The 24,389-nt window shown below is 36.8% G+C and overlaps 1 protein-coding gene and 1 non-coding gene across 7 annotated transcripts in view; both read left to right on the top strand.

Moving 5' to 3' along the window:
* The window catches only part of LOC18448404 (ran-binding protein M homolog), a 36,603-nt gene extending 34,839 nt beyond the window's left edge, over nucleotides 1-1,764 (top strand). For all 4 annotated transcript variants that reach the window (XR_016043647.1, XM_011630298.3, XM_006858465.4 and 1 more), the window contains exons 8-10: nucleotides 64-123; nucleotides 548-634; nucleotides 1,144-1,764. Coding sequence is in view for 3 of the 4 variants with exons in the window: in XM_011630298.3 (XP_011628600.1) it covers nucleotides 64-123; nucleotides 548-634; nucleotides 1,144-1,419 (423 nt within the window). In the remaining variant the exon portion in view is untranslated. The remainder of the gene's footprint in view (nucleotides 1-63; nucleotides 124-547; nucleotides 635-1,143) is intronic.
* A 6,228-nt stretch (nucleotides 1,765-7,992) lies between these two features.
* LOC18448403 (pentatricopeptide repeat-containing protein At2g15690, mitochondrial) lies at nucleotides 7,993-11,639 on the top strand. 3 transcript variants are annotated; one of them, XR_016043645.1, is made up of 3 exons: nucleotides 7,993-8,075; nucleotides 8,636-8,656; nucleotides 9,611-11,639. It is a non-coding gene; the product is annotated as a pentatricopeptide repeat-containing protein At2g15690, mitochondrial (transcript). The 3 variants fall into 3 exon arrangements; XR_016043646.1 differs by lacking the exon at nucleotides 8,636-8,656 and having other exon boundaries at nucleotides 9,616-11,639; XR_016043644.1 differs by lacking the exon at nucleotides 8,636-8,656.
* The last annotated feature ends 12,750 nt before the right edge of the window (nucleotides 11,640-24,389 follow it).

Genomic DNA, 24,389 nt, shown 5'->3' with positions numbered 1-24,389 from the left:
AGATATGCTCCTTTTGTGTTAATTTCTGTTGGGTCTCAAAAGTGAAGCAAATTTTTTGTGCAGGATAACACATCAACTGTTCGCTTCCTGCTTCATTGCCAGAAGTTTATCGAACTTGTCAGGGTAATGTATCTTCACATTATATTTATACAGATGTAATGGATGTTTTAATGGGCTATTTGCTCAAAGATCTTATCCGTACTTGATTTTGGAGGCACTTGATATTCCGCACAGAGAGAGAGAGAGAGAGAGAGAGAGAGAGAGAGAGAGAGAGAGACTGGCTAGGATCTCCATATGTTTTACCCTTGCTGGAATCTCCATACAACAAAGCTTTGGTCTTCAACACCTTTTACCTTTTCTAGTGGTTTCTTTTTTTTCTTTTTTCTTTTCTTTTTCCAATTTAGTTGAATTCATGGTAGGAAAAGGTGTAAGTTTGTTATATGTCTATTATGAATCATGTATCTGTTGCCCCTAGAAGTTGGCTCTTTAGTTGCCCCCAAGTACGTTTTCCATTGGCTTTAACATTTATATTTCACTGCATGCATAGGTTGGACTCCTAGAAGAGGCAGTAACATATGCGCGGGCCGAACTGGCACGGTTTTTTGCAATGAAGCCTTATGAGGATCTTCTTCAGGTATTCATAATACAAGCAATAATTATTTGGTCAAAGAAGTGTCACACTTTGTTAATCAATGGATAGTGAGCTCATGATAGGATACATTTGCCTTACATGTATGCATGCTATATAGTTGTTTATATGTGGGGAATGTTGGCGTTCTGCCTAGAACACCAAACTTGGTGGTCTGTGCCCTCCACTTTTGAGGAGTTGTGGGGCCCAAAAAATTTCCAAGCTGTCTCATAACCAATCTTTTACAAAATTGATTTGATTTGGAGTTTCAAGAACCGCAAAAACCCTCATCGAAATTGACAGTCCAAATTATTTTTGGGGTTGGCTGTGGGTTTGGACCTTTCCACACGTGAAAAAGAGTTTTGAGTTGGGTGGAACAACCAAATTGGTGTTCCAGGGGAAACACGCTATCATATGTATATCCTTTTTGAGAAGTCTGACATGCTTTTATTTGAATCTTAAGAGAAAGGGAAAAAGAGAAATTCACGATCTTGTTTTGGCCGGGTTTTCGTCAGGATTGCATAGCCTTACTGGCCTATGAGGAACCATCAAAATCATCTGTTGGCTACCTTCTCGATGTAGCCCAGAGAGAGGTGGCTGCAGATGCTGTGAATGCTATGATTTTGTCAACAAACCCTAACTCAAAGGATTCAAAGAATTGCTTGCATTCATGTCTTGAGAGGCTCTTGAGGCAGTTGACTGCTTGTTGCTTGGAAAGGAGGGCCCTAAATGGAGATCAAGGTGAGGTCTTCAATCTTCACAGGGTTTTGCTTGGCGAGGGAAGCAAATAGCACTCTCTCTCTCTCAAGTTTCTCTCTCTCATGTTATTCTCAATGTTTTGTATCGTTTAGCTTGAGATCTCTGTCCATTATCGATCCTGCAGTGATTCTGGTTATTTTCTTTTGCTGCACATTTGTTTTCTTGTTTTTTTTTTAAAACTTTAAACATTGTATAGATGGTTTAGAATTTTGCTGCACATTTGTTGTCCTTGTCTTACAAATATTGCATAGGCCTTCTCTTTACTGTTGCTCTACATCGGTTTGTACCTTTGTAGTTGTCTTCCAAATATTTCAATGCCATTTCTCTTCTTGCAAGAATATTGACTAGCAGCTGAAATATGAAATACTAATTGATGATGCGGTTGTTTGCTCTCTCTCTTTCTCTCCCTCTCTCTTTCTCTCTCTCTTTGGAGCACACTATTCACAAAAGAGTCTTGGAAAGCAATAAAATCAATGGTACGTTCTATATAAGGCTCCCACCTTAAACAATCAAAATACCTCAAGCGCTAGTGAGAGATGCACTTTTGATGCTGAAAATCTAAAATTAATTATGAAATTAAATTATTCAAAATGGTATAAATCGAGCAGATCTATAATGTTCAGGTTTTATAAAAAGTTGTGGTAAAGTTTTACGTTGGTTGTCTTGTTTAACACGACCTTATGCCTTTATTTGGGATTGGGACCGGCACTTGCACAAGCATGACCGGGTTGGCTAAAAGATTTATAGCTACTTTGAAATTCTTGAAAATTAATGGCCTAGATAATGTGCTAAAAGATTTATTTGTAAAAAAATTAATTGAACTTTTTGTTCTAAAGGGAAAAGTTTATATAACTTTAAAATGTCGAACTACTGCACAACAAAAATCCATCAGTAAAGGTTATTTTAATGTTGAAAAACCTTCTAATTGATCATCTCGACATTAAAATGTATGACCATAAAAAAAAAGATTTTGAGCCTTAAAAATGGTGCATCTTACAACACATTATCTAAACCGTCCATTTTCAAGAGTTTCATATGTTTATAGATCTATTTGATTTTAATCATTTTTGGAGTTTAAAATTTTATAATTAGATTTGAAACTAGATTTTGAGATAATATAAAGAATATTTTACATCAAAGTTATATGTTATGATAAAATTTAAAGGTGTGCTTTAAATGGATTGTTTAAGGCTGCAACTTTATGGAAAGCACGACTTGTTTTTAAAAAGTCTTATATATATATATATATATATATAAGAAAAAACTCGGGTTAGCCTACTAGCTTACATGAACATATGAGTCCAACGGCCTAGATTGAATCTGGACGGATCTGACGATCACGGATGTTCGGTAGTGCTTGAATTTTATTTTGTTTTCTACAAATTCAAATCATTTGAAATTTTAGGTATGTGTTCTTCTCATTAAGGCGTACTTAATAAAAAATTATTTATCAAAATCAAAATGACCAAAATACCCTTCGAAACTTTTCAAGGGTATTTTGGTCAATTTATTTCATGTTTTTTTATATTTTTTGAAGATTCACCTATTCTTGATGAACAAACGATTAAAATTTCAAGCGATTTGGATTTGTAGAAAAAAGAATAAAATTCAAACACTATCGGACATCTGTGATCGTCAGATCGGTCCAGATTCAATCTGAACCGTTGGGCTCATATGTTCATATGAGTTAGTGGGCTAATCCCAACTTTTTCCATATATATATATATATATATATATATATATATATATATGTCTTTAAATCGAGATGATTTTTCAACATTAGAACAATATTTGCCAATTGATTTTTGAGGTTTCTCACTTTTATTGTATAAGGTTGATATTTTATATAATTGTTTTTTGTTGAAAGGGTGTGGTTTCTATAAGGTTGCAACCTTAAACAATCCAATAAAGGCACACCTCCAAATTTTATTATAACATGTAATTTTGGTGTTACAAATTTGTAGGACAATATAAAAATCTATTTTTATATCTAATTATAAAATTTAAAAATCCAAATATAGTTAAAATCGAGTTGATCTATTAACATAAGAAAATCTTGAAAATGGATGGTCTAGATAATGTGTGTATTTTTGAAATTCAGATTTTTGTTTTTCATATTCATACATCTCGATGTTGTTGGGATGATCAATTAGAGGGTATTTCAACATTGAAACAACATTTTCTGATGGATTTTTGAAGTGCATATGTAATTTTACATCTTATGTTTGCAACCTTATATAAACTTTTCCCTTTATGAAATTCAACACAATAAAGATACTTTGCAGGGTGAGGTTTTGGTGTGCTAGCTGATACACTTGTTTACGTTCCCCTGCCAAAATCCATTTTAGACCTGGATTTTGGATCCAAGATTTGAAGTTGCCGACAACGGCAATCATGACTATGAAGAAGTAAATAAGTTTTTAACTTTAAAAGTGGTATTTTGATTCTGGGTTAATACTTTTTCCTACTGTGAAATTACAAGGAAAAATCGAGTGGCGGTCATGCATTAAACAAGTAATGCAATTCTAATTTGAAGTTTGTTACCTCTGAAGATTATGGTCTCATTGAGGGTATGACTCTTAATAGAGTAGAGCCGTAGACCAGGTTCATGTGGCCGATTCTAATTAATTGGAAAAAAGCTTTGCTGATGATGACTCATGAAGATTAAAGGCCGTATGTATTCATGTTAGTGTTTTGAAATCAATATTTCATTTGCCAAAATTGTACTATTAGGCAACAGGTAATACATGAGATTTTTAGGGCACGTTTATTTCTCAGGAAATATTTTTACATAAGGGCTCGTTTGGTTTATGCGTAACACTTTGTATATGTAAAACAATTTTCATATGTAAACAGTTTTCTATGCACTACTTTTCTAATCCTGTTTTTTTTCTCATGTTTGGTTCACATGGGTAATTAGTTTTTGAAATTCTTGTGTAACCAATTTCTTATATTTGGTAACCCATGGGTAAACCATCATAGAAGTAAGGTGCACCTTAAGATCTAGAAAAAAGCTGTTTCAATTTTGAAAATCTTCAATAATCATCTATTTCTTTTGAACATTAAATCTTCAATAATCATCTCAACTTGGAGATGTATGAATATTGATGCAGGTACCTTACTTTGGCTAAGAGGATTCTCTAACACCTGCAATTCCAAAAATGTAGGGTCCAAACCTAGCACCTTCCCAGGCTTAAAACCCAAACTTTTAGCCCACCTAATACCTGAACATAGTCATTCTAGGCACCCTCAAGCCCAACAAATACTGAGAGACATCCCACACAGCAATCTAACATCTAGAAACTTGAAACTGATACCTTACATTCCTATAATTGTGGACCCATCAAAACTTATCCACATTGGCCCAAAGTTTGGTTCTAGGTTGTAGATGAAGTAAGCTTTCCAACGGTATAAGAATCACTCACGATTTAGAAGTTATGATTAAAATAAAATTGTTTATAAAAATATTATTTTGATCCCTACGATAACTTATCTGTCTCACACGACCCAAAGCTAGCAATGCGGAGTTTAGCACGCTTGCAATAACCTTTTCCAAGCAGGTTTTCCAAGAAGCCTCGACCCTACTAGGGTCATGTGTAACCCATCTAGGCTCATACCCCTATAAACAAACTGAAATTCTTTGGAAATGCCTATGTTGATTGCCCATGCCCCCCACGTAGTGCGACTCGACTATATTTGCATACATAGTTGTCGGGCTATGATCAACGGCTCAGATTGAGTCTAGTTGGTTGAGGGTAGTAATAGGCCATGGTCCCTATAAAGTGACATTTTCCAGGTCATTCTAGGGTTGTGAACCCAGACCGTTTGCCCTATAACCTAATCCTGCCTAAAATATTCTTGGCCCTCAACCCTAAAGACCCTAAGATCGACCTAGCCCTAACCCTAGGCTCTCCAAGTCCCCTTGAACCTTAGTGAACTCATCCCATCCCTCTTAAACCTTAAACACTCAAAAACATTAAAGGTTGTCTATGGAATACCATGGGTAAGCCCTACACCATTGGTCCACATTCACCTCAAAGGCCTCTCTACCTCTAATCAATCTCCCAATAGTTGACTCATCTCTCTGAAAAGACAAAGGGAATGGTCCACCTGCGCTGACTACTCTCACTAAAGCCCCAACTTCAGGTGTCTAGCCAATAGGCCTAACTTACAGGCTTATCTCATTTTCTCTTTTTTCTTCATTTTGTTTAATTTCTTTGCTTAGTTCAGCTTCCACTCTTTTTCTAAAACTTTGTAGCAGGCTCTCCCATGTTTTCCAAAATTTTCTTAAATTTCTTTATTTGGTTTTTGGCGATCTTTAGCCAATGTGGTCAGTGGACCACAAAAGAGGAGACCGTCAGCTCGACCCCATTCATGGTGCTAGTCTCTACCCTCTGACGATTTTAGTTTAGACAAGGATTAAGGTGCAGGAATCTCATTCCATTCGCCCAATTTGGGATATAAACAATTAAAAAAGGGATTTCATGCCTTAAAACCAATACACTTGTAATATATTATTTGAATCGACGTCTATTTTCAAGATTTTTAAGTGTTTATAAATGTGCTTGATCAAAAAAAGATTTTATGCCCTAAAAACAATATCATATTGTAAGCAATTCCGAATCTCCATTTTCAAGTGTCTATGGATATACTCAATCTACACAATTTATGTAATATTGAATTTCATAACTAAGGGTGAATTTAGATTTTTGAACCATTTTAAGGGCTTTTGGCAGTGGAAATATATATTCCAATAGGGTTGGAAGGTGCGGCTGACTTTAATTATTTAAGATTGACACCTCGTATGAACCCCCACCCTTTATATATTTTACGCAAAATTCCCATATTTTTGTAGTTTTACTTTGCCCAAACTACTCCTATTCATAATTTCAAGTTCCAAACCAAAATAGTTTTTTTTATTTTATTGACAACAAAAAGTAATCCGAAAGTTCAAGTTTTGAAACCACTTTCGAGTTAAGTCTTGAATTGTAAAAAGAAAGAAAAGAAATGAAGATTGCATTTTGAACCCAACACACTTGCAAATTGTTTCAAAGTGAATGCCAGGCGTGGAAGTTCAAGTTATGAATCTATTGTTTCACCAAAATTAAATATTTAAAAAAAGAAGATGGTATATGAGACTATTTATCTTTGTTACAAGGAGGTCAATTACTTCTAATGATTAACTTTTTCTTTCGAAGCAGGGGTAGTTCGCTAATTTTTTTTTAAAGAAAGTAAAAAAAGAAAAACAAAAACTTCAAAGTGAAATACAAAATAGGGGGTCCTCTTTTTAAGGAACAATCTTGTTCGTAGATTTTCTTCTGAATTTTTTAAGTTTAAATGACCAACATACCTATTTTCAAGAGTACTAGTTTCCAAACTTTTACACAGGGTAAAAAATAAACAAGAAAATAACTGACCATTTTATATCTAAGTGGTGGAAAGATTATTGGAAGATCATGGACTAAATCATCTTGGTTAAAGTTGTACGACTGTATGATCATCTTCGGTATACTAAGCACATGGGTGTTTTGTGCACACGTCTTTGAAGCTAAATATAGATATAATAAGGTCACATGGTTACACATCATATGTCCTTTATTTGCTAAAACTTCCATGAAGCTTTCATTTATTGTTAGAAAGCTATTAAATAAGAGAAGGGTGCGGTTTGTATAGAGCCTAGGCTCTAAACAATCAAATTAGAGTCTACCTTCAAATAATGTTGAGAAATATAGTTTCATTATTGGAAATCTTTGTGATAGTCTTAAAATATATTTTTATATTTATTTATAAAATTCAAAGCTTCAAAAATAGTGTAGATCGACAGATTTATGAAAACTTGAAAATCTTGAAAATTGACGGCCCTAAAATACGTTACAAAATACACTATTTCTAAAACTTGAAATCCATTTTTCTTCTCATGTCCATACATCTTGATGTTGGGACGATCAATTTGAAGATATTAGGGCATCAAAACAACCTCTTCTAGTGAACTTTTTGAGATAGGCTCAAATTTAATTGTTTAGAGCCTCGGCTCTATATAAACTTTTCCATAAGAGAAAGCCCCTAAATATATGTTATTATAAACATCTATCAAATTTTTAGAATATCACATTTATGCCTTTTTTTTTCATCTTTTGTGATTTTATTTTTCTTAAAATGCCGTCGTTGTGGACCTTTAACGTAAAAAACGAATAAAATTCTTGACTTCAGACCTCGAAGTAAAATACACTATCGAACAAAGTGCTCTCTCATGCCCTTCAAAGTATGAAGTGTGAAGCAAAATTGAGAAGAAAATTCAAGGAGCTTAGGGATTTGAATGGTAACTTTTATTGATCGTCCCTAGATAATTGAAAATATTGGAGATAATATAAACCATGGGTTTTATTAAAATCTCCAAACAAGGGTTTCAAACAAAGTATACAACTAAATATTATTAAATCAAAATTTAAATGAGTGTTTTTACAAAATAAATATATCCTGACGTGTTTGATAACCGGAACTCTTAGGTTTGGAAACAGTATTATTCCCTGTTTGTAACACGTATATGCGCGCGTGTCAGGGAGCCCATTTATAAATACCTATTAGGTTTCACCGGTCCTCTCCCCATAGTCCAGAGCTTGCTCACTGAGAACCAGACCTCTCTCCATCATCGGCCTTGCTCGTCGAGAACGAGCTCCTCCACATCAGGGTGTGTGTGTGTCTCTCTCTCTCTCTCTCATTTTCATCTCTTTGAGCAGCATCTCTACTTACATCATCTTTCTCTCCCCACTCTTTTCTCTATTTCTAGACGTCTCCATCTCTCTCCCTCCGTTTTCCGTTGTCTTTTCTTTTATTCTCTATTTTGTAGAAAATCAGCACGTTAATAGCAATGTCTCTTTAGAGGATGAAATAGAGATTATAAAAACATCTTCTAAGATTGCTTAAAAATCCCAATACATTGAGAAATTAGGTTAAGAAAACTCATCAAATAAGAATGGAATGATTTTTCTATTTTTCAGGTATTTTCAAGTCGTTTTTGGAGTTTTGTAGATTGGGGGTTTCTTTTGCCATTTTTACTTGTTTTTATATAGTTTTCCTTTGTTTTTCCATTGCGATTTTTCTGGGTATTTTCAGGTATGTCATTTTTTTAACAAGTTCTTTTAAGCTATCTGTATGACTTTTGTGCTACGTTTTTGCAGATTTTCCAGGTTGTTTCCCTCTATATTTGGGTTTTTGTTATGTAATTAATGTTTATGTTTTGTTTTGCAGGGTTTCTTGTGTGTTTTGAAGGTATTGTCATTCATTTGTGCTCTTCTCTTGGTTTTTTTTTTTTAATTTTTTTTTTTGGTTTTGGGCAGTTTTTTAGGTATTTGATGCATAAGCAGCATAACTTACTTTGTTTTTTAGAGTCTATTTTGGGGCGTTTATGTAATTGTCATGTCCTCTCTGCTGAGTTTATTGGGCTTCTCTGTCCAGGTTCTTTTGGGTATTTTTTTTTTTTTTTTTGAGAAATCCTTTTGGGTAGATTTTTTATTCAGTTTTTCTCTAGTTTTAGGTTTTTAAGGTATTTTTCTACTTATTTCTTAGAATTCACCAAAGACTCATGAATGAAATATGAATTTGAAAATAGAAGGATAAGAAAATACTAATTCTAGGGTCAATTGAACGCAGGTTCCTAGAATTCCATGCAGATTATCAAATACATTCTTTTTATTGTTTCCGGACATCAGAATATCATAGTATCCAACTTCAACTGGTGTTTTGTATAATAGGTTTTCAGTTTATTTTTTCTAGATTAAGATTTATCTATGAAGACCTTATTACATTATTTTGATCACACTAAAAAGTATTCCCTCATAAAATCTGCAAGGGTCTTAAGTTTCACACTAAATTTTCAGATAAGTTGGTTCAAAACTCGATTACTTTCTTTTTCAGAACACTTTAAATTTATTAAAAAAGTGCTATTTAATAAAATTTATAATCTTGAATTAATAAGTTTCTAATGATACTTTCAGTAAAAATTAGTTTTTGAAATTTATAATTGAGTGAAATTATAATCCTTAAAATTATAAATTTTCAAAACCACAGGTAGTTATGCAAACTTGTTTTAATTTAAAGCGTTATTGAAACCATTATATATGAGAGAAATTTCCTAATTTTTTACATTGAAACCATTATATATGAGAGAAAATTCCTAATTTTTGCCATTACTGTTCTGATACATATCTAATCTATCTACTCTAGGTTAGGGTTTTTGCAATCTGCAACGAAGGGTTTATGCACTCTGCGACGAAGAAAAAATGGAAGCTATCCAGAGAGCCAGTAACATTTTTCCCTCCCTTTTCAAAACAAAACCCCTCAACTCCTCCCATTTTACGCAGACTTTCATGGCGAGGTGCTTGGCAAGGTACTTGAGTACTCAAGCAATGCCCAATCAAGCAATGCCCAATAGTTATCAGAGGCCCAATCAAGCAATGCCAAATAGTTATGAGAGGCCCAATCAAGCAATGCCCAATAGTTATCAGGGGCCCAATCAAGCAATGCCAAATAGTTATCAGAGGCCCAATCAAGCAATGCCCAATAGTTATCAGGGGCCCAATCAAGCAATGCCCAATAGTTATCAGAGGCTACCTAGCCATGGTGATCGAGTTTTCCAGAGTCCCAGTCAGAGACCACCTGAACTAGTGGATAACATGAATCAATTTCAAGAACCTAGGGCTTACACTTCACCCATGGAGGATTTAATCAAATTTTGCAAAGAGGGAAAGGCAAAAGAGTCTATTGAAACTCTGGAAGCGATTGAAAAACAGGGGATTCAACTGGAGCCAAATATGGTCTTTGCGATTTTGCAGGTATGTGGAGATTCAAAGGCTTTAGAGGAAGGTAAGAGCGTCCATGACTACATAATGAGATGTCCTTTCAGGAATTTGTACATGTATAATAAGGTCATGGAGATGTATTGTAAATGTGTAAGCATGAAAGACGCACGCCATGTGTTTGATCGAATCCCTGAAAGAAATTTAGATTCATGGAACCTTATGATCAAGGGCTATGCATCAAATGATCAAGGAGATGAAGCCCTTCAATTGTTTGGGCACATGAGAGGAGCAGGGGTGAGCCCAACCGGGGAGACTTTTGTTTCAGTTTTATTGGGATGCAGTGTTTTGGAATCAGTAGAAGAGGGATTTATCCATTTTGAATCGATGGAAAAGGATTATGGAGTTTCTCCTCAAGTTGAGCATTATGCAGGAATGGTGGAGGTTCTTGGAAGGTCGGGCCATTTAACAGAGGCAGAAGAATTTGTTGACAGAATGATGACTCCACCGCCAATTTTAGTATTGGAAACATTGAAAAATTATGGTAGCATTCATGGCGATATCGATCTTGTTGATAGGGTTGAAGAGCAATTGATTGCTTTTGACCCATCTCGTGAAGCCCAGAAATCTAATGCTCCGAAGGTTCTTCCTCCGAGAAAGAGGCTTGGATTGAACATGCTTGAGGGGAAGAATAAGGTGAATGAATATAGAGCTGGAACCAATCCTCAAAAAGGAGAGGCTTATGAGAGGCTCAAAGGTTTAAGTGGTCAGATGAGAGAGGCTGGTTATGTGCCTGATACTAGATATGTACTTCATGATATTGATCAAGAGGCAAAAGAACAAGCTTTGCTTTATCATAGTGAGAGGTTGGCCATTGCTTATGGACTTATTAGCACTCCTGCTAATACCCCGTTGAGGATTATCAAGAACCTTCGTGTTTGTGGGGACTGCCATAATGCTATCAAGATCATGTCGAAGATTGTTGGGAGAGAGCTCATTGTGAGGGATAACAAAAGGTTTCATCATTTCAAGGATGGGAAGTGTTCATGTGGTGATTATTGGTAAAAAGAATGAATTCGGTTCTTCTTTAACAACTTCCGTGCTAGTCAGAAGTAAATAGACTTTTAGAGTGAGCTGTTATGGAGTCTTTTTCCCTGAAGACATTAAACAATTGGATTTGGCAATATGGTTGGCTGGTATGATCTATGAGGTTCATCTGAATTTAGGTCAATGAGAAGGATTCCTTCCACAGGCTAGTTGAGAGTGAAATGTTGATGTTATACTTGAGGAAGGATGGTATGCTTGTTATGAACTGTTGAGCTTTATAGATGTTATATTTATGTTTTAGTTTTAGGTTGTGCTAGGTGAAATTCTCTCTTGTTGATGGAACAATTTGAACTTTAGATTATTCTAATCCTTTTCTTCCTAATAATATGGGGGTATACTGTCTTATGGTTGATTGTGAGATGCACTTCCTCTCTTGTCTACTCTCCTTCTCATAGAATAGAACGCACTATTGTGATGTATGCCGAAGAACATAAGCCTGGATAGAGAAGAAGGGAGCAACAATGATGCAAAAAGATATGTTTGCCTAGTAAAATTATACAAACTTCATGTGATAGATTTGTAGCATGCTCTATAAAATTATACAAACTGCATGTTTGCCTAGTAATATTAATTTTATGCAACATGCTCTATATGAGTTTATGGGGCATCCCCTGTAGATATGTAGTTTTACACATATATACTTGTTAATATTAATAGAAAGCATTTGTCTTTTTTTTTTCTTTTTTTTTCTTTTTAAGTATGTAATCCTCTTATGGTTCAAGTTTTGACCCTTGTTCTTTGGTAAGAGGGAATTCATGACCAGATCTTATGACTTGCAAACTTTCATGGTTTGATTAGAAAATTTTTGTGCCATCGTTGATTGGTAGGATTATTTGTTGCTTGTCCACCAAACTTGTGTGATAATCAAAATTGATGGCTTACATTTAACACCCTTGTTCATTCTTAATAACTAAATGCTAAAGTTACACAACCCTTTTTCCTCTTCGATTTGGTGAACTTGATGGAACTTGTATGGATCATTATATGAATGATGTTTGAAACATCTTTTTTCACTTCCCATGCTATTTGAGCAATTTTATCAATACCTCAGCTAACCGAGTAATATTTGATTGTTACTTATGTTAGTGGGTATCTTAGGAAAAAAAATTCCTTGAAGGAGTAAACTAGTATGTGGGCATGGAGCTAACAAAAATGGGAAGGACTGCTTTGCATTCTATCCACTGTCTAAACAATAAGGTGCACTGCAATCTGGTTTACCATGTCTCTCGAGAAAGACTTACGATTATCTCTTATTCTACTTCTTCAGACACATTATAAGCTGGCCAGCGGTGGCCTCTAACATCCACCCTGTATCCCCTAGATGTACCTTCTGGCTATGAAAAACTAGCTTAGCAACATCAGCCTATTCCAAAAATATTTGGGGTGACCTTACATTAGGAAGACATATGATGGATGATGGTGTTCCTTTGTCTTTCTTTTCCCCTTTTTTCCCTCAGATAAGTAACAAAATTTATTAAATAAATAATAAAAGGTACAACCATCGTATATAGTCTGGAGGTAACAAGATGTCCTCCCTATGTAATAATTCTATCTACACTTAAGAGTTATGACTTGTGCCATCGTTAGTGAAAGTATTGGCTGCTGAACTGGCAACCTTAAGATTGTGGCAAACAGATATTCCTTTGAGATCACCAATTAAAAATCTCCTTAAAAATCACAGACAACCCCTGTTTTTTGCCCATTTTATCAATTAAGCTTTCCTGTTAAACTGCCACTGAGCAAGGGGGGAGGTCTTGCACTAGCAAGAAGCACTTTGACTTGTGCCATCAGGGAGACTGATAGAGATGTGGCCTCCTCTGCATCTTAAAGGATGCCCCCAATCCCACTTAGTGCTGATTATCACGAGTGCTCCATAAATTAAACTGGAGAATACCAGAGTTTGGATTGGACTCCCCTGCATCTTAAAGGATTCACCGCATCCCACTTAATGACAGTTATCACGGGGGCTCCATAAATTAAACCTGAGAGAACCAAGGTCTGGAGGAGATGGGGAATGGGTTGATCACCAATGAGAGAATGGCAACTCATTTCAGTCCCCAACAAATCCCTAGTTCTGTAACCCTCATTTCATCACATGTATAGCTCAGTCAAAAATGTGTTTCTGATCTACCTCCATGCCAGTTCTCATCCCTTAAATATGTGATTATTTCACTTCTCGTGAAGTCCCCAAAGGACGGAGCATGCAAGTTGCCATAGTAAATAACTCTCTCATTAATAAACTTAGTGGTAGTGTTACCCTTAAACTCCTGCTTTGAGTTTTTTGTTGATACATGTCGACACCTCGTTACACTTGTGTATTAAAAATAAATTGATATAATGCTTACGTCGGAGTTTGAACCTGTGACCTGTTATCAGCAAGTTGCATGGTCTACCACTCTGTGAAGCTCACATATGTGTTAGAGGTTGAACATTCTATTATGTTATCATTTGAACTTGAAATAAGAATTGTATGAACATGTGATGCCATATTACCTGTTTAGGCTGAAGTAGACACCTTTGTCTTGGCGTTCATGTCATTGACTAGAGGACCTTCTCGTAAACTAACGAACTACTTAACTTGGGGCACTAAGCCAGAGAGTTCTTATATGAAAACCCAAGCCTGGCTTGTGAAAAAATGTGAAAGAAAATGCTCAATTGATCCCATAACTTTATCTGCTTTCATTTTGCACATCTCCCAAATCACTTGTAATGATACTGAGTCCCTCCAATGCCCCTTTGCAGGAAGTCCTACTCTAGTTTCTCCAATTGCACCATTTGACATTGATGTCTTAAATGAGGAAAATAAAGTGTATATGGCTCTCTTATATCAAAAAAAGGAAAAAAAAAAGTCAGGTTGTTGCGTGAGGTTGCCTAAGTTTGCCTGGTGTAATGCACCCCTTCAAAGAGAAGGGTTGGCCTTCGTGTGTGGCCAATGTCCTCTTAAATTTCTCCACCACTATGTCTCTTAGCACAGTGGGCTATCACTGTAGTAAACCTAGATGGTTTCATGGGGTATCACAACGATTATTGCCTCATATTAACCAACTCCAGTAAAATTGTTTTGGAGAGCTGATACCACTCCTCTAAATCACATCACTCTTTTCAGGACCTTCCTTTGCAAGACAGTTTTCCCTGGTTCTCAACATAATAGCACAAACTTAAAGATTCTCTGCCTAGGTGACCAGCACATTGCCCAAAAAAAATTAAAAAATCCAAGTATTCTTTACAAATTGGACACAAGATAATCCCAATCATGTGATTTAAAACTCGCTGAGTTGACTCGGGAGTCGACTGAGTGCACTTGACTCGGGCATGTTCCAATTTTTATTCATGTAAAACTCAGGGAATCCTGAGTCTGTAGAGAGGCTGTAGGGACTTTCCGAGTCCATGCCACCTTGTTTTAAGTAAAACCTGTTGTCCTTAAACCAAAATGTAAGTTTCTATTCTGGGTGATTACTTTCTTGTTTAGAGGGTAAGGGTGGATGCTTGGACCTACTTTCATCCCATTTCCCATTGCGACACTTTTGGAAGCTGGAATTCCTCAAACAAGATTTGTGAGTCCCTAAATCTCATGCACATCCTAGCAAGATTTATGAGTCCCCAAATGTCACGCTCTGGCCCGTGCAGTGCTGGGCAATCATTTCCAAAATTCGAGACTAGGATTTGAAGAGTATATTAGGCTTATGTGTGATTGAAGAAAGAAATTTCATGATCAAACACCTTATGTGTCTCCAAATATCAGGTATGTAATTTTTTTGCTTTTTTTTATCTTTGAATATTTTTTTCCACAAAAGACCTTTGGAAGTAGAGAGATCTAGGGTTTATTTTGTAGGTAATGTATTTTTGCGCTGCCTTAACCAATTTTTGAGAATAGGTCTTAAATCATTTAAAAATTATTGAAATATAATTATTTCTTTGATATTCTCTATTTTTATAGTAAAGTCTTTTTGTTACTAATCTCTCTAGATCTAGGGTTTTGGATAGAATCAGAAGAATTTTTTTCATCTACTTTTTTCATCATCTATAAATCGTATCTGTCCGAGGGAAATTAAATCATGAAGCATAGCTGACAAGCTCTAGATCTTCAAGGTGTTAGCATAAAAAAGAATTCATATGTCTCAATGTGCTCCTTTTTTCTTTTCTTTTTTTTTTTTTTAATTCTTTTTCAATTTTCAGAAATTTTCCATATATTTCTTACCGAATTTCCAGGCACTTTAGAGACTTGCCACAGGAATTGTTGTGCTGACTCGGGATTCTGCCAGCTGAGGAGCTAGTCTGTATTTTACCTCAGACCCTTAATCAACCTCACTCCCCTTTCTGCAGAAACTCTGATCATATGATTAATGCCTCACACACTTGGGAAATGGGTGAGAGTTCTCCTGGTATTAAGCCTCTCAAACATCATTAAGAACCTTTCAGGGAGCTATTCATCAAAAAAGAGAAGTTGGCCATACACTGGCGGCATCCCCTACTTCAATCTACACTAAGGCCCTGTCCTCATTATTTAAATTGTTTGCACCCTTGTTCTTGGAATAAAGGTGACCCTTTCCCTAGCATTTAACTCCTCAAATGCCTTCATAATTTCCCTTTCGATCCCATCATATACTGATAAAAAACACAAGTGGAATCATCATGGCCTTATTGAATGATAGATATTTCTTTATTAGTCCTTGCAATTCATCAACATTCCTTTTTCCAACTATTTGTGGTCGGCTGCTTGGTCCACCATTCAGTTAGGCCATAAGTCCCTATATCTTTTCCCAACTATTTATTTATTAGTCCTTGCAATTATTAGTAGAAATTCTCTCTTTTTCTCTTGCCTTTAATTACTGCAACGACTTAGGAGGTAGAATTTGCCTTCTCAAAATCGAAGCTAGTTCCTTTTTGCAAGTTATGTGATGCCACTGCCCCTAGATCACCCCTTCTCTCTTCTCACATATTCTTCCTTGATGATCCTAGGTACCATGATATTTCCTCTTGAAGTTTGTGTTGTTTTACATCTTTTCTGCAGTTGGTTGGAGTTCCGCACCATTCCAATTGTTTACATGTCTTTAGTGGCCTTCAATGTTATCTTCTATTGTGGGTGTCCTCAGTGTTTCAAAAAGCAATAGGTGGCACCTAGGCGGTTGGGGGGTCCATGTCGCCCAGTGCCTAGGTGGGTGCCCAGAACCTGGGCGGCTCATTAGAAATTTTTCTTTTTGGGTTTTCTCTCTCTAAAATAGGCTCTAATGGGTTTTAGGTTTCAAATGAACCTAAAACCCACACTTTTGCACCTTTAGTAAAAAATAACTCAAAAATACCCTCAACGAGGGCATTTCTGCCCTTGGGCAAGGCGCCTAGGCGGGTTCAGGCGGGCGCCTAGGGATATCCGCTTAATTTGGCCCCCTAGGCCTGGGCGATGCGTCTAGGCCTTCTAGATTGCCTAGGCGGCCACCCAAGCGCTGGGCGGTCCGCTTTTTAAAACACTGGGTGTCCTTCAAGCACCCCTGAACCTTGTATGTATCTTGGAATATGCTTGAAAGTTTCTTAGAAGATTCCACTCAGGAAAGGTGAAAAGTATTGATTGTCTTGTGGAACAACAGAATGTTCAATTACCCAAAAACAACGATTGAATGTTCTAGCCTTCTAGTGACAGGGTTATTTTCTCCAAGTAATTGGGCGGGCAAGGTTTGAGTTGAATTTCTTGTGCAAGTTATCCAACACTATGAAAGAAGTATTGAATATCTGCTAAAGAGGATTCTTTTCAACATGTGCCTCAGGTAGCTAAGTTTGACAGCTGGATCCCTTGAAAAGGGGAGGCATGAGACGATTCCCCCAGGCAATTGGAGTTTTTCCCTTGTGTTGAGGTAATGTAGCCTCTATATCTAGTGGTATCCTTATTGTGTTGTTTGTTGCTTCCCATTTCCTTTTTGTCTTTATGTACACTTTGAGAGCTTTTGGACTTTGTTCGTTTTGACGTTACTTTCAAAATATATGTCATCGGCCCTTTTTATTGTGTCCTGGAGGAAACTCTTCAAATCCGCATTTGTTGGGTCCTAGCGAAGTTTACCTTCCCTTAAAATCCTTGAGCTCCTAGACAGGCCTTTGGAACTTTCAATCGTATTGATATTTTTACTAGACAGAGAGTGTTGAGGTAGTCAAGCAAGATGGCACCCAATTGATCTGATGTCTTCCAAGGAACATTCTCTCATAGAACATAAAAACCATATTTACAGTTATAGGCCTTTCATGGTATAACTGATTCTTGATTTACCAAGAGTATCAGCTCATGAATCTCACGGGCCTATCTAAGCTTTGTCTCATGCATAGAACCCCTTATAGAGAAGATAACGAGGGTCAGACCTTCTTCAAACTTTGATTGATCAGTTGGTATTGATCTTGTAATGCTTCTGCAAATTAATGCTCTAAAGTCTTTCACTAAGCTAGCGCTCCAATTGCATATAAAGTACCTTACGGCATCACTTGCTAAAGTCCCCTCTGCCCAACCACCAAAGCATGATGTCAAGCCCAATACCCTCTCCTCTTAAGAGGCAAGGAAGTGGAAATTGCATTTGCGCTATTCACAGTTCTTGTCCCTTCAATGAAATTTATCCATGGTAACCATTAGCCCGTTCAAATGCATAGTTCTCAAAATAAAGTTGTTAGAGATTGATTTGGTCTTTAGTAGTGTCTCCCAATAAAGCAGAAACTGCCTCCCTGATTTCATTTTTTTTAAATTGGGCTACCTTCAAGAGCAACTATTCCAGTGACGTAAACACTATTGCTAGGCTGCCTAATGAAGTCAAAGTTATTCCTATTAGGCTATGTTATCTCTCTTCCCCAATATTGTCTTCTTGAAAAAGTTATCTTGAAAAAGTTATGGATGAGACTAGTAATGTTCAAGCCTTCTCAATCATAATAATTTGCCACCTTTTAAGATCTCTTCTCTAGCATTAGCTGTCCTATTTAAAAGTAGCTGTCTTTGTTTTTTTTGGGGAGGGGGGCGGTTTGGGTAAATCAGTGGAGATAAGCCACTATCCGTTTTGTTTTTTTTAATAATCATAAGAGAAAGGTTACATCGCGGAGGAGAACATGTGCAAGAAATTAAGCAGGCCTTTCAAGGGGGGCATTGGTATTGTGCCGTGAAATGGGGTGACAAAATTAGGGGGATGGGCCCGGTAAACTATGGCTTGAGCTATGAATGCTGCCTGCTTAGCCAGGCAATCGGCAGTCAAGTTCGCCTGTCGGAATACATGGGATATCTGCCACTGGTGATTTGCGAAGGAGGAGACTTAGGAGAGCTTTGCCCAGCAGTTGGACAAGAGGGGGAGAGTTGTGGTGGGTGAGTGAGTCAATTAGCAACTTGGACTCCTCTCCATGATAAGAGGGCAGCAATCCAGCTCATGTGCCAAGGAGATGCCTCGATCCAAGGTGTGGAACTCAGTGGCATTATTGGAGTTGTTGCCGAAAGGGACGGCAAAGGCCATGTCAAAGCTACTTGTGTCATTTCTGATGACCCCCCTACATCCTGTGGTGCCTAGGTCGCATAAGTATGAGCTATCGATGTTGAGCCTAAATTACCCCGTGGGAGGGAGAGACCATGCAATCTGGACTGAGGTGGAGGGGTGGTTGATATGCCACTTAATCTTGAGGTTTGTGGAAATATGAAGCTCCGAGGGGTGGAAAGCCTAACTATTCCCTTCTACTAACTTGCTCACAAAGTGAATGACGCGTCCAAGGAGCTGCTCCCTAGAGGTCCTTCTCCCCTCATGAATACGTGCATTACATTCGGCCCTTAGGTACCAGACAGTGGTGGAGAAGGTGGAGATCCTGATGTTCTTCATGCCATTGGATCTGAACTGGAACTTTGGCCACGTTACCATCATTATGATTACAGATTGCTTGAGTGGTATGCATTTACCAAACCTCCAAAGTATGGATCTCCAAAGCCCTTGTGAAACACATATTGCATAATGATATGGTTAGTGGACTACTCCTCTTGGAGGCAAAAGGGGCATCTAGTGACCAAAGGGAGGCCTCTAGATTGGAGAAGGCTCGTGGTGGGCACTCGAGAGTGCAAGGCAAGCTAAGTAAACCACTTTGCTCTAGGATGGGATGGGGTTTTCTAGGGGGCTCTGAAAGCTGGTTGTATTGGCGCATTTTGTCTAATGTGGTCCCAAGCGCCGCACATGAAGAACTTGTCATTGGCTAAGTGAATCCATACCAGCTTGTCTGTAGGGGTAAATGAGGAGCATATATGAACAAATCTCCTCCCTGGCACAAAAGGGTAGAGGTAGGTGTCGGAAGAGTCCATCTTTGTGGCGTACCCTCTATGTAATATAAGATCTTGGATTTTGCCCGGTTCCCAAATGTCTCGTGAGCATGGGCGCCATATATCTCCCATAAGGAGTAGTTGTCCTATTTAAGAGTATGTGATGTTTCTGCCTCCGACATATTCTCTTCAAAAAAATTTGACACCGATCAATTCGCCCTTTTAATTCATCAATCTTCCTAGTTCCTTGAAGTAAGCAATCAATTCTTACAATAATGTAACAAATGGATTTTTGTGCAGGGGACCATAAATAAAGTGAAACAATTTTTCATGGTTGTCCAAAGTCCCCAAACTGTCTGCTCTTGCTTTTTTATTGGACAACTTGTGTTAAGTTCGACCTAGTGACACAATTATGTCACACCCCTTGAAGGGATAGAGAAACAATGATGTCATTATTTATGCCATATATGCAAAATTTAACTATCAAATTAAAAGAAAAAAAAATCAACCTTGAGACACCGAAGCTTGTTTCAGGCTGCTGACAAAAGTCAGCTCTTCTCGCAATCCTCATTCTCCTCAATCCTACACTATGCAGGACTTGCTTATGCTAAGGTCAAACTCAAATCAGCAAAGCTTGTTCTGTAAGGCCGTTATTTACTGTATGGACCAGTATTACCCCCACAGCCATTGCATTTATGAGACATCAAGAGGAGGGGTCTGTAAAATTATAAAGACCTTCACATTTTGAGCTCCTCTTTGAATCCATTCTTGGCCTGTCCTACAGAACCCATGAATTGCAACTGGAAATTGGAGTAAGTCACCTTTCCCTTCTTACTTTATATACACTGAAAAGTCATTTACGGACATTTGTCAATTGTCATCATTATCATTTTTAAGACCTCTAAGATCTTACAATACCTGAATACAACCTAATATACGACAACCTCTTAACCACGAAGTTGGAATCTCTCCAAACACATTTAATCATTATGTGGCCTTGACAGTCCTGATGGCAAAGTCAATTCTGATTTTGTTAGGCTCTTATGCTACGCTGGTGTTTTTTGGAAAATGACAGGTCTAGTTGTGAAAGTAATACACGCGTACAGCTTCATGTTTTCAATGGGCGACACCAAGGTCCAGAACTCATGAAAATCCCACTCTTGAATCTGTAGATTAAATAAAAACTATTGAACCAATTATCAAGAACTTTTAAGTAGTTCTTTCAGAACTCTTTCCTCTTGGGTTGCTTCCCAACAACTTATTAGAATGACATCCAATTTGTGCCAATCTGTCTGTCTATGAGATCAAATGACCTCACCTCTTTTGTTGATTCAAAAAAAAATTAACATAGAAAGCTAAACTTCATAACTATGTTGATTAGTGGTCACAGATGCCATATGCATACTAATGGATCCTCATAATATGTGCAGCTCGTTGTCACTCTCGTGGTTACAATTTTCACATTGTGGTTTCAGGCATCAAAGACCTGAGAATTTCTAGGGCTTCAAACCTTTTAAAACCTAAAATTCGTAGGTTAGAGTTCCCTGATGTATGGTTTCCATTTGGGTCGATTCGCTTTGATTTCCTTTTAACTCAAGTGTTACTAGAACTCCAAGTATTACTAGAAGAATAAAGTTATTGGCCTCAATCTGAGCCATTGCATGCATAATGTCCTAGAAAATTGAAGGGAAAAGTAAACATTCAGTACATATATCTGTGCACTAATATGTCTGTCCTAGTGCTCACACTTCCCTCTACAAATGTACACTGCCCTTCATCCCAAGTTCATCATCTGCCTTCTCTTATGCACATTCTCAGGTCTCCATGCTTTATCACTTTGGCTTTGTTTCCCCCATATGGAATTTTTCGGCACTCTTCCCTGCAATAATTTTTATACTGGAAATATTGTATGCTCTTGTGGATGTGCACTCCCTCGGGAAAAAAACCTTATGTAGGAGTGTATTTGGAACCTCAAATTTCAGGGATGTAACTTCCTCAACCTAGTAACCAACCTCAAGAATGAATGGAGGCTGTCCAAATTTTGGTTTAGAAACCCAAATTCTGAATTTTGTTTTATGTAAAGACGTATAGTGATTCTAAAGTAGATCCCAAAATTTTGGATCGAGAAAGTACTCGTCATTGGGTCTTTTACCCTGTGTGGTTAGTCCATAACATATGTTTATGCTGGAGCACACTTGTCTCTATGTGAACCCCTTCCTTTGACACTGCAGGGGGGGTGGGGAGAAGTGGCCCCATCGCTCAACTCTTGGATCATGCTAGCATGGGTAGAAGTATTTCATCAGAGATATGTGAAGATGTTCGAGTGTCTTCACCCATACTCAAGAAGCATATCAAGAATTTGACCCCTTATAAGTCATAGGTCTTTATAATTGGGGACTGTATATAATATGATTAGTTACCTTTGATAGGAGTAAGGTCACAATCATCTCAGGCCGTAAGATGTGAAATGGGGTAGCTAGGGGTGTATTTGTTCTTTGTACAAAGCTTGAGAAAATATCTTTCCGACTTCAAACATAGTAGATTGCACATTCCCAGTTACCTGATTTCACATAATGTAACTGTTATATCAAATATAAAAGAGTTGTTTTTCCCTTTTTCCTTGCGGCCTATGATGTTGGGTCTTAGTTTTTATTCATAAATTAATCCCTGAAAACATGGAGGACAACACCAGTCGTTTTTTTTTTCCTGCTCACAAAATAGAAATAAAGGATTTATTTTGGAAAAAATGTCATTTATTTGAATAGTTTTGATTTTGCTTTCTTTTCTTGTCCCTCTGTCTCTCATTTTTGAAAAAAAAAAATGTTTTCCCTTTATTTTCTTTTTAATTCATTTTCCACTGTTTTTGTTGCTCTGGTGTCCACATTATAACAGAACGGAGACAAACAGTCCCTATGTGTTGGGTGGTTGATATGTATGGTCAAAAGATGCTAAATTCCCGCGGGAGTACATTATCTAGTTCTCCCCTCGAACAAAATCTAATTTAGGGGTAGTTATAGGATATATATATATATATATATATATATGAGAGTCCCTACCACATCCCAATGGCATAGGTGCCCTCAAGATCACCGTTAAAACCGATTCTCCATCTTGAGATTGGGAGCAGGGATCACCGGCTAACCCACTCAAAAGCCAGTTACCGGTGACAATAAAGTAACACTACCCCCATCTATTTTTAAAACTCTACAAAATGCTCTCTTCCTCTCTCTCACTAGAATGAGGAAGTGAGGAACCCCCTCTCTCTGAAGGTCATGCATGCTCCTGTCCCTCTCTCTCTCTCCAATGGCGGCGCAGGAGAAGACTAGAAAACGCCCCTTCTCTCTCCAATATCATTTCTTTTTTCAATATTAGTTTGTAAGAATACTATTTTGGAAGAATACTATGTGTCCTCTAATATCTATTCTTTTTACAATTGGATGGAGTGTTCATAACCTTGCAGCAAACTCTGTAAACTATGGCAATATTTCGCAATCTCAAATCCATATAAAAACTGTGTTTTAAGGTTTTAACGTTAGGACTTTTAATATATTTAACAGAGAAATTTAGATAATAATTAAAATAAATTGGTCAATCACATGAGTTGGATTCTACTATTCTTAATAAAAAAATCTGTAAATCTTCTATGCCTACAGTCTCTAACAACAGTTATTTCATCACGTTCTGGTAAAAGGTTTTACCGCTACGTTTGTGAAGCCTATGTGCAAATAATTGTATTTTTTCCTTTTATATTCATCATTGACCTAGATAGTAATTGGATATCCATCATGAGTTTTTATAGCTGATAATATATATATATATATATATATATATATATATATATATATATATATATATAAATAAAGTTTATATAAATCAGAGGCTCTAAACAGTCAAATTAGATCGCATTTTAAAATTTTCACTAGAAGATGTTTTGATGCCAAAATATCCCCAAATTGCTCATCTCAACATCAAGATGCATGGACATGAGAAGAAAATAGATTTCAAGTTTTGGAACTAGTGCATCATTTTTGGATCGTCAATTTTTGAGTTTTCATAAATCTATTTGATCTACACTATTTTTTAAGCTTTAAATTTTATAATTAGAGATTAAAATATATTTTAAGGCTATCACAAAGATTTCCAATATTGAAACCACATTTTTCGACACTATTTGAAGGCGTTGTATTTTGATTGTTCAAAACTTCGGCTCTATACAAGCCGCACCCTATATATATAAACAATTTGGAGTTACGGCATCTTATATAAACATTCAAAGAGAGAGAGGTGTTTGGATAAACACATGAGGAGAGAGATATTTGGTGGTGAGAGGTTACCAGGAGGAGAGAAAGGTGTTTAAATAAACACGGGAAAAGAGAAGTGTTTGGATAAACACGGGAAGAGAGATATGTTTGGATAAACACGGGAGGAGAGAGAGAATGAAACACGCAACAAGAGAGAGAAAGAGAAGTTTTGGGTATATAAATGTAGAGAGAGAAGAAATTGGGTTTAAAAATATCATGCCTTTTTCACATTTGTTTAGGTTAAAAAATAGGTTTAAAGTGACCAGGGGGGTTGGAAGATATTTGTTGAAACCTTGGGTTTATTAAAAAATAAAATGTAAAAATAGAAGATATGGAGATGTTTTCCCTAAACAAAAATGGATTTCAAGTTTAGGAATAATGGATGTAAAGGTTTTTCAATATTTGAATTGCAATTCTTTAAGGCTTTACTTATTTTGATAGGGCTGCAGTCTTATCAAACCTTTTCCGTTTTATGTTGTCATATTGGATAGTAATTATCGCTGTTTTCATCAGACAACTAGGGAGGGTTAGATAAACCTTTTCCGTTT

This window comes from Amborella trichopoda, chromosome 11 (genome assembly GCF_054954075.1).
Source record: "Amborella trichopoda isolate Santa Cruz 75 chromosome 11, AtrichopodaSantaCruz75HAP2 v2.0, whole genome shotgun sequence".
NCBI lineage: Eukaryota > Viridiplantae > Streptophyta > Magnoliopsida > Amborellales > Amborellaceae > Amborella > Amborella trichopoda.
Note: the sequence above shows the minus strand (reverse complement) of the source record. Positions and strands in the feature narration are given on the sequence as shown.